Source organism: Diospyros lotus, unplaced genomic scaffold (genome assembly GCF_014633365.1).
Source record: "Diospyros lotus cultivar Yz01 unplaced genomic scaffold, ASM1463336v1 superscaf1, whole genome shotgun sequence".
NCBI lineage: Eukaryota > Viridiplantae > Streptophyta > Magnoliopsida > Ericales > Ebenaceae > Diospyros > Diospyros lotus.
In genome coordinates this window covers 836,071-846,661 of record NW_026267104.1, presented here as the reverse complement: position 1 = coordinate 846,661, position 10,591 = coordinate 836,071, and the positions used below count along the sequence as shown (strand labels likewise).

General features: G+C 36.4%; 2 protein-coding genes across 2 annotated transcripts; one reads left to right on the top strand and one right to left on the bottom strand.

The window, feature by feature from the left end:
* Nucleotides 1-986: 986 nt before the first annotated feature.
* Nucleotides 987-2,666, top strand: LOC127792812 (uncharacterized). The gene has a single exon (XM_052323412.1). The coding sequence runs from the start codon at nt 1,349-1,351 to the stop codon at nt 2,132-2,134; it is 786 nt and encodes a 261-aa protein (XP_052179372.1). The 5' UTR covers nt 987-1,348; the 3' UTR covers nt 2,135-2,666.
* A 5,550-nt stretch (nt 2,667-8,216) lies between these two features.
* LOC127792837 (uncharacterized) lies at nt 8,217-9,626 on the bottom strand. The gene is made up of 3 exons (XM_052323449.1): nt 8,747-9,626; nt 8,544-8,621; nt 8,217-8,420 (listed from the first exon to the last, which is right to left on the bottom strand). The coding sequence occupies exons 1-3, from the start codon at nt 9,425-9,427 to the stop codon at nt 8,415-8,417; spliced, it is 765 nt and encodes a 254-aa protein (XP_052179409.1). The 5' UTR covers nt 9,428-9,626; the 3' UTR covers nt 8,217-8,414.
* Between the last annotated feature and the right edge of the window lie 965 nt (nt 9,627-10,591).

Genomic DNA, 10,591 nt, shown 5'->3' with positions numbered 1-10,591 from the left:
AAAGATTAAAGTATAAAAATTAAATTGACTCAAAAATCAAATTTAAATATATAATTAAAATAACAAAAATTAGACTAATTAGATAAAAAAATGTGAAAGTATGAAAATAAATATATCGAAAAGTAAGGGAAAAGAAGAAGAAATGGTTGGCTGAAAGAGCATAAACAGGAAGAGGAATCTGATACAGCATTAAGGAACTAAAGATGGTAATTAGTTTAATATTAAATCTTGATAAATGATATTTTATTAAATTTTCACCGTAGAAGTGTTCAATAATGATTAATATAATACTATTAAGAGAATATTAGCCATATAACATTAAAGATGATATGTGTTTCAGAATATAAATCGAGCAGTTAGATAAGTAATATTTTAGTATCAATTCGATAAATTAAGAATTCAATCTTTATCAAGTATAAAAATAAAAGATTTAATTTACGATTTATATTTTTTAATATAATTGAAAACACAAATAGGGAGAGTGAAGCAATTACGATGATTTAAGATTACAGTCATCTAATATGCTTATTGTTGGAATAAAAGAGTATTAATTACTTAAATTAAATTAAATTAGTACTATATTTAGCAATAATTGTGCGACAGTACTGTCTTGTCAATTTTCAATCCCAATGGTTGGTAGTAAAAGACAACGGAAACACACAGATTAAAAGAGTAAAGAAGAAAGAAGGATGATATTCCTATAAGTTGCAAAGCATATATGTTCAGTCTACCTCAACTAAATGAATTGATGATATTCCCACCAGAAAAAGTCTGCTTTAATTAATTAATCTGACTTTATTCCGGATAGAGGGTTATGGGGTTATCATCCCATTATGAATTTTCTTTCATTCTTTCTTCCCTTCTTTTCTTTTTCTAATTCAAATCCAGAGGTCTCAAGTTGTTCTAGTCAACTTAATTATTCTATGCTCTGCCTCTCTATAAATATGCCATTATAGGAAAGGAAAACTCTCTCTCTCTCTCTCTCTCTCTCTCTCTCTGTGTTCGAGGAAAATTAGGCTGCTTTGTCTTGCCTCTGATGGAATGGAATCCAAGACTTTGAATTTTCCATTTCCAACCTCCCTCTCTCTCTCACCACTATTCCCAGAGACATGAGTTTCTTCTCAGCTACAGTTCATTTTTTCCTGCACTTTCTCAGCTTCCAAACTTCAAATCAAACCTTTCCTTTGCAACCCACAAATTCAAACCCCTCCGGCTCTCCTTTTTGACTTCCTCAAAACCATATCCGTCGTCAATTTCCAGCCTTCAATGCCAATCGGATCCGCCCACCATCTTTGAATCTCACCCACCTTTTCTTCAGTTTCCAAAATTGATCCATCAGGAACCACACATGGCAATCGATTTCTTCTCCGAAAATCCCAGCCTTGGAACCAGCCCCAGAATCTCCTTCTCCCATGATCTTCAACACCACCGAGATGATGATGATGATGATTCAAACCAGAGCTTTCCATGCCGATCAGTGGACTCATCAATATCAATGGCGGCCGATTCCTGCCCTGACTTCAAATTCTGGGTCGGAGACAGCTTCGGAACCGAGCCTTCTTCTTCGGCCGACGAGCTCTTCTCCGGCGGCCTAATCAGGCCCCTGCAAATTCAACAAAGGTTTGTGAATCCAAAGCATGTTTCTGTTTCTAGTGTTTCTACAGTATCCAAACCAAGAACAACTTCTTCTCTTCCACCTCTTCCTAGCAATAATAATGTTGAAGTTTCGAAGCAAGAAAGTGTGAACAATGAAGTGATGATGAAGCCTCCGTCCAAGTCCTTCTGGAAGATCAAGAGAAGTAGCAGTCTCCATTGTGAAAACAGCTCCAAGAAGAGCTCCTTCTGGTCATTGCCGCTTCTTTCCAGAAGCAACTCCACTGGGTCGGTCCCTAGTCCGAAGCAGAAGCAGCAGCAAAAGTCTTTTGCAGCAGCTTCATCTTCATATAATAATTCACAGAAGCCTCCATTGAAGAAGTATCATCATGGAGGGGCTAATTATGGCAACGGGGTTAGGATAAGCCCAGTGCTGAATATTAATGTGCCATCTCCTTGTATTTCTGGAGGAACTACTGTCTTCTTCGGTTTGGGTTCTTTGTTCAGAAATGGGAATAAGGAGAAGAAGAACAAGAAGTGATGATCTTGATTAATATTGCAGTTGGGTGGTTTTCACAGTTTATATATAGTCTTCGTTTAGATTCTTTGATCTTTCTAGGATTGATTTTGTCGAGCAAGTAAGTTTGAATTAGTTAGTTAGTGGCTAAGTGGTTTGATGATGTAAAGTTGGAGAGTTCAATGGGTGGATTAATTACGCCAGAAAGATAATGAAATGAGAGGAAGGGGTAACAGGGATGGAGAGAGAGAGAGAGGGAGGGTCTTGATATGTTCTTGTATATCAACATGTTATAGGCTTAGGGGACACGAAGAAAGAACAGGTACCTTCCTAATTCATATGGCTATGGCTGTCCCTACTCTCTCTCTCTCTCTCTCTCTCTCTCTCCATTGTATATTTTTGTTTTTCGTAAGAGGGAGAAACCTCTAGATACAGGGTACGTAATCTGGTAAAATCATTGGGTTGCTGCTCGATGAGCAAATGCATAAAGAAAATTCAGACCCAACACCACCAGATACTATTAATTAAATCTATTAATATGGTTTGTTCTTGAGTATATATGGTTTTAAGTGTACGTAAATCTTGCATATAATGTTGATAAATGTCTGTTCTTATTGTCTCCAAGATGAGTGGTGCTTTTTGTTGCTGCTGGAGTAGGGTTGGGATGAAAGAGAAAGAAGATAAAGAGTGAGGAAAGCATTAGAGAGAGAGAGAGAGAGAGAGAGAGAGACAGAGTGTTGATTTGTTGTTGGTGTTAGAGATAATTGATTTGATGAGATGTACACCTTTGCTTGCTACTAGTCCAGTCCAGCATTTGGACGGATGGACCATTTCCTCTTTTCCTTCTTTTTCTACATCACACTTAAAAAAAACTTTTTTGGTCTGTCCATGTGAAGAGAAGCCACCATCATTTGCAGTTGGACCAACGACACTCGACTTATATCTGCACCACCATTATTGGTACTGTAGCATGCTCCATGCCCCCACCTCCTCCCCCTTCTGTATTACGCAAACTCTTAATTTGTGACTCAACCCAACCCACAATAAAACATAAATTAATTAATAGAATAACACGGAAATTGATAAGGTTGGTTTTAAGAGATCCATCCACTCCCACTGTTCCACTCAATATAGAATTTTGGGTAAATTATCAAAAGAATTCTTAAAACTTTTTTTGTACGTTTACCAGTGTTATATATAATCAACTTTTAACTTTTATCAAACATATATTTTAACTTTCATAATTGTAATAAATACATAACACTGTTAAATTTAAACTAACGGTGGAATTTTTAATCCAAAAATTAAATATCTTTTACAAAATTCATCAAATTAAAAAAATCAAACCAAAGAGAGAATTGAAAAAATAAAAGGTAAATTGCACTCAAACTGCTCCATTATTAAGTTAAATTAAATTAATTAAATGATAATTAAGTAGAATTAAAACTAAATTTAACCGAACAAAATAAAAAAATAAATCCAAAAATTTTAAACAGGGAAAACGTCGAGGAACAAAACTTGCTCTTCAGCCGGGCAACCCTAAGGCTTCTTCAGTATTTTCTTTATTAATTTTTTTATTTTTTATTTTTTTGTATTTGCTAGGTTAAATTTAGTTCTAATAATTATTCACTTTTTTCTGATTTTTTTTTTTAAATTTTTGAATAAAGAGATGCCCTGATAGTTTAAATTTAATGACATTATTATGTAATTGTTACAATTATGAAAATTCAAATATATGTTTAATAAAAATTTAAATTTATTATATAATTGATACACGAGATAAAGTTTAAATTTTTTTTTAATAATTTGACATAATCTTTCAATCATCAACTATAATATTACTTGACAAATTAATGGTGCATGATCACCCAAAACTATAATATATAGGAACACTTCCTTTTATACAAAAGGCAACAACTTCAATAGAATTGAGTTCCCTTCCTCTTATCTAGATCTATTTCTATTCATATATTCAAAATTGAGTTTATTTAAAGAATTTCATGTATGTCAACTTTAAATTTGAAGAATTACCTAACACAAAGCAACAGAAGTAATAAATATGAAGTAAATAAACCCCCTATTATTATACACTGATGATTCTTCTGAGAAAACAAACAAAAGTACAACAATTATGTGCTTCCTATGATATTATTCCTGTCTCATTTTCTCTTCCACAAGTTCTAAGAATCTAAACCTAATCTGACAAAGAGATGACGTGTCATCAGTTGGGCCAACTTAGCATGCATCCACCGGACCACCAGCTCATATTTATTAAAGAGCACCTCCACTCAATTGACCTACCGGTCTCTTTCCACTGACTTGCCGTCCTAATTCTAGCCTCGGATTTAGCTGTTACTGTTACTGTTAGTTTCAGTAAAAACTGCCTACCTTTCTGATCGGTAATGCTGCTTTAAGTTAAAGCAAATTAATTATTCACTCACCTAATCCACAATTATGATTCTTTTTGGAGCTTCCGAAACCAACCAGTGATTAGGTTGACAATTGGTGATCCTAATTATATGTCAATTGAAATACTACAACCATCATACTTTTACCAAGTGGCAGCCCAGAGTGACATTGCAATTGAGGTGCCCGGGAAACTGTCTCCAGTGTCCCTGCCCTTCTGGGCCTAGTTGATCGATTGATATTATCTCATACTTAAGGATAAAAGACTAATAATGTTACTAATAAAATCTAACAGAAATACTGTCAGCTTTATGAAGGTCACATAGGTGCAGTGAAATAACTTGACCTCATTGAACCTAACATAATGGTGAGACAAAAAATTGAACAAACTCCTGCAGGATCACTTTAAATCTACACTTACCCTTTTATAAAAAAAATAAAAAAAAAAAGGACAAAAAATGGATATATAGATGATTAGATACCTTGAACAAGAAAATGCAGACTTCTCCATGTGAAAGATAACTTCCAACCCATTGAGATCTTGAGGGGTCTCTGAGATCTCTGACACTGGTCATGAAAATGAGTACAATGTGCTTCCTAATTTGAAAGAAACTTTTACAGCTCAAATCTCTGATCTGTACAGAACTTGAAACATTTTATTTCCAAATAAATAGTGTACTATCCATCTTTTGAATCAAATCTTTACAGATTTTTTATGCAGAAAATACAACTACAATGATAGGAAATGCATTTTTTAGCTATAAACTGCTTTGATGTTATCTTTCCTTTTTAATGGCTGACCTAGCACCTGTTATCAAAGTTACCTCACAAATAACAATGTTGGGTCCATTGTGAGCAGTGGAGAAAGGGATAAGCAATTGTTAGTAGTAACTCATAGCTTGATGTATAGTCTCACTAATGTTTGAATAATCTCATGTCATATGGTCTATAAGTTTAAATAAGTCAATGACACTATAAACAAAATTCTAGCAACATAAAGCTGGCTCTAGGTGACTTGGAGAGCAAAACGCAACAAAGTGGCCTTAAGTCAGTTTCCTACCTTTTTTAAAACTATTTTTCATAAAAATTTACATCCAGAAGGCGGCCAGAAAGTAGAACAAGTATAAACCAGTGCAGCTACAGTATACTCCAAAAGGGCCTTGGTGGAAGTGCAACATCTCACTTGGAAAGGCAAACATTATGCATATCCATTTGGGCTGAATTATCAAAGTCCAAAGCCCAATAACAATTCCATGATATAAGCGACGAAAAGAAAAAGGACTCATAATAGTTTATAACAAATTCGCAGCAGATCCTGTGCACTAGGAAACACGACTATCTAAGAACAGTTTAATGCAGCTTGCCATTATTCAAATGCCTCAAGAGTAAGCTCAAAACTATAATATAATAGATCAACTATGAGTGCATGTCACAAAAAAGTCCCACAAATTAACAGGATTCACAGAGTTCTATTCTGTGTTCAATCCCAACACTGTTAATTATAACAAGGAGAAGGATGAGGATACATGATGCAAAACTAAATCCGATGTTGTTTTGAACTTCGAGTTCTGGATTCTCTCGATTGAGGTGCTGACTGGTATCAAGATAGATGAGTAGATGGACAACAGGGTGTAATATCATGAATTTTCACTTTAAAATATTAGTTTAAAAGAATTATTGAGTTCACGGATGAAGTAGTTACCCAAACTTTTCAGGGATACTACCGATACGGGATTAGGTAACCTTCAATGGTGAATCACAGACCGAACTACATAGATGGAAATGAATTCTGGGTGCAATACTTCCCCAAGAATTCAAGAGCAATGCGCCAGATTAACACCTCCTTTGCTTACCAACACTTAGTCACCACCAGTGGAGGCTGCAATGTGCGTGCTAGTGGAAGAAGATTTCCCTCCTAAAATTAACATATCATGGGAAGAAAGGAGCATCACTCTCTTTGGAATGTATTTTCAGGTGATATGAATTGCCAAAAGACCTGATGCTAGCAGATTTTCCAGGTGTCAGCAAATGGAAACGACTCCACAAGCAACAAAACATACTCGGAGAAAGACGCATAAGGTTGTAGAACTTCCGCAGCTCTCTCATTTGAAGCCTAGGAACTAGCTGTGTGATGAAACTAAGTTCGAGAACACATCTTGACTGCCAAGCCAATTCACGAAATGCAAGAAAACTAAAAGTAGAACAGAGAGCAGCTGTATATAAGGAGGATTGCGTTTTGCACCAAAGCAGCATGAAATAAAAGAGAAACCTTAAAATAGAACAGAGAACAGTACATGAAATTAAGAACGTGATAAAGTTTTGCTCTTCCAGATTTAGTCCAAACACGTATTGATGTCAAGGACCAGGAAGCAATGCAATTTCCTTGAGATCTTTCACAAAATGCTATATCAAGCTTGCCTTTCAACATTCTTTTTCTGAAAAATACACAGGCTACATTTGGAACCCAGTTTTGTGGAGGGAAAATAAAAGGAAAAGAAAATAAATCACTTGTGTCAGTGCCATGTGAAAATACAAGCAGACAAAATTTTCTTTTCATTTTCTGTTGCTTGACAAATCCTACTTGAGGACATACTAAAAGGAATACAACTGAAAAAATCTAATGACTGTCAACAGTGGGAACAAAGCTGCAGGTAGCTGTTGCAAGAGATTTTGATCTTATCTCCATGTCGCAGCAAATGGAATTTTAGTCATATCTGTATTGGCTTTAGCCTGTATTCAATCATTTTGCATCATGTACAATGCAACCTCTCCATTTATATGTTGATAGTAGCAAAATTGAGTATTTTATGCTGAGATTCATATACTTACCATAGAGCCTCCAGCAGATGCATAAAAAGCTCAACCATCTAACTAAAACATTATGATAGCACACCATACCATATATCACATGAATCACATATTTACATCCAACGGGATTTGTAGAATAATGCAATCGAAGGGAGTACCATAAACTGTCATTAGTATAGCATAAATCTCGTAGCACCTTTCCAACTCGCTTAGCAGACCAGGGACAGAACTCAAAAGTGATGAAGCCAGTGTTTGGTACTTGACCCAACTTTATGTTGTGACCAATCTCTGGAAAATCCAAGGATGGCTGCAGTGCAGCAAGAAAGACAACTAGCATGAACTTGCTTATAGCTAGAATAGAACAAATATGTAACCATAATCTAGCCAGCAGGACAAAGAACAATCAGAAATATCACAAAAGTGATCAAACCAGATTAACATCAACTTGAATTGCAACAAAGTTTCATGGTAAAATCCAAAAGGGAAAACTCATGATCCTACAACAGAACCATCTGAAATCCAAAGGTATACATCCACAATCAGCTCCAGCCAGTGCAACGAAGCAAGGAAGAAGAAAATTTGCTGACTAATACAGCAGATTCTGGGTGGTAAACTGAACTACTTATGTCGATTGAAATTAATAACAAAGTTCTTCATTTAATGTATTGCTTTGTTTTTTCTGCGTGAATATAGCTTAAAAGGGCCAGCAGATCAAACTTTTGGTATGGCATATGCGAACTCCCTAATACAGAATGATGCATTGGTCTTGTCTACAAACAGTTACATATATATATGAAAAAAACTTGGAGAGTGCATCAACATTTTTTCTTCCATCTAGATTGCCTCCTGTCCGCTAAAAGATACTCATAAAATTTCTCAAAACCAAATCAAATAAAAACAATGGAATTAATGAATTGAATTAGATCTATAATATCTCTAACCAGTACAACTCATCATCAAGAAATCAAGATTGATTTTATTGGATTCCCCATTTACATAGATTGCGTTATTATGATTAATTTACTTCACATTGCACCATAAGTCAGCTATCAGATTATCAGAAACTCCAGAACCATCTGCGCTTTCATCTCTACCCCTGCAGAAACAACATTGACAAAAATCAGGGTCAATAATCTGAATAATCACCACAATGGCCAAGAAGAATGCAAAAGGCAATCAACGGAAACCATAAAATAATTGAGAATTGTCAAAATACTACCTTCCCGGGTTCGGGGATATCAGGAACTTTGTATATATCCGCTGTGATTTCCGTCAACCACAAACCTGGAAACAGCGTCTGTAAAAGTTTCAAAGAAGGGGGGGAAAAAAAAGCCAGATTGGCATCAGACAGAGAATTCTCTTTCCATGTACGTGTTCACGTACGACCGAAGAACAAGAAAAGAAAATTGGATTTTCTCTTACGTCTAGTTGTTTCTGGACTATCTTAGGCCTCTTCTTCGGCCTCCGCGGCGGTCTTATCCCAGCTATTGACAGAAAATCTCTTTCAACCTCTTCTCGCGAGAGCGAAACCGAGAACTTAGCTCTTGGCCCCTTCTCTGTTCTCTCCGGACTCTGTTGCTGCGCCGTTGACCCCATCCCCGCCGCGCCTCTAAGCCGGCTCGGTTTCGCCGGCGCCGGCGCCTGACTTTCCGGCGAATTACAAACTTTCCGGTGTCCGCCGCCGCCAGAAGACTCGTCGGTCGGCGCCTTGCAGGCGGCCCGGCGAGTCCTCAGATTCCAAGGCCGTGCGGCGGAGGTCAAGTCCTCGAGCTCCTTCTCTTCGAGAATCGAGACCTTCATCTTGTCGGCGGCGACTCGGAGATCGAGCAAGAGCTTCTGGCGGACCGCCTCGATTCCGATGCAGTCTCCGCCGCTAATCGGCTTCAACGGCGACGATCTCCTCAAAGTGTCGGGAGCGATGGAGGAGGAGGATCTGCTGCGCTTGATGCCGGCTTTGGAACCGTCGGATTCCAAGGATCTGTGATCGTCGCCGTTGGAATTGGTGACTTTCATGCACCGGAGGAACCTCTGTTGGCCCCATTTCAAGCGCGGCGGCAATGCGAAGTTGTGCAAAGGCCTCGATCTCTCTCTCGCTGTAGCCATACGTTCGTTCGTATATATATATATATATGCAAAAAAACAATGTTTCTCTGTCTAATAAGAGTCTTCGCAGAATCACAGGCACAGCTTGTTATCTCCCTCTTGCCTCTTTCTTTCTCTCGCGCTGCGTTTTGAAGTCTGGCGGAGAGGAAAGAGGAAAAGAAAATTGGTGGTGGCGGCCAGTTTGAGTTTGGTTTTGGTTTTTAGAACATCGCCGGAAGGTACATTATTTATGTATATATATATATATATAGAGAGAGAGAGAGAGAGATACTCGGTTTCAACGTTCGGGTAGACTGCTTTGGATTGTCTACTTCCAAGTAGATTCTTTCTACTGCCACTCTCACGCTAATTTTATTTTATTTTTTTGAATTTTGAATTTTTAAGAAAATGAATGAATCCAATATCTTTCGGTAGATAGGTGATACTCTGAAAATCACAAACTAACAACTTATGATGCTTTTTGCACCTATATATCAAGGGAAAATAGCTTAAAATATATTATTATTATTATTTTGGGGGGTTTGATTACCATTTTTTGTTTTTATTTTATCAATTCACTTCTTAATTTTTTATTGTGATATTTTTCTGATAATCAAAACTTTGTTAAATTAATCTTCTACTCTCACGTCAGATGTGACTTCCAATTAGGGTTATAAGTAACCTTTCATAATTTATAATTAATTATATATATATATATATATTCGCTTCGCTTGCCTTCTTTCGTTTCCTATTAGAATTAAATATTGAATCAAAACAGAGGTTTTCTCAATCCTTCAATCCACTTGCTTATCTAAAATCTTTATTTACTCACTTAGATTTTAAATAACACTTTACATTATTGATATACTATATTAATAATAATCAATATAAAATATCACTTTAAATATTCAAATAACATTTACCTTTCCATATCAGTTCACGCCACCCTTTAAAAAAAAAAAAAAAAAATCCATTTGTTCGTCTGAATTCTTTTCATCAAATTGGCCTTTGGGCTCTGGACCTCAACGCAAAGCCAACCGTCCCTCCCACTTCTTCTATTGTTTTTTTCTTTTTGGGATGCCTAATAATGCATTGCTTAAATTTCATCATTAATTTGAATTATTTTGTCCCCCCGCCCCCCGGTGGTTTACTCACTATTTCAAGTTTTCTTTAGTTTATGCTTTT

What these genes read in the sequence shown, in the direction of transcription:
- LOC127792812 (XM_052323412.1), top strand. Translation starts at nt 1,349, where the DNA reads ATGGCAATCGATTTCTTCTCCGAAAATCCCAGCCTTGGAACCAGCCCC.
- LOC127792837 (XM_052323449.1), bottom strand. Translation starts at nt 9,427, where the DNA reads ATGGCTACAGCGAGAGAGAGATCGAGGCCTTTGCACAACTTCGCATTG. An exon ending in TAGTCCAGAAACAACTAGAC is followed by an intron (nt 8,622 to 8,746) that starts GTAAGAGAAAAT and finishes AAACTTTTACAG; the next exon opens with ACGCTGTTTCCAGGTTTGTG.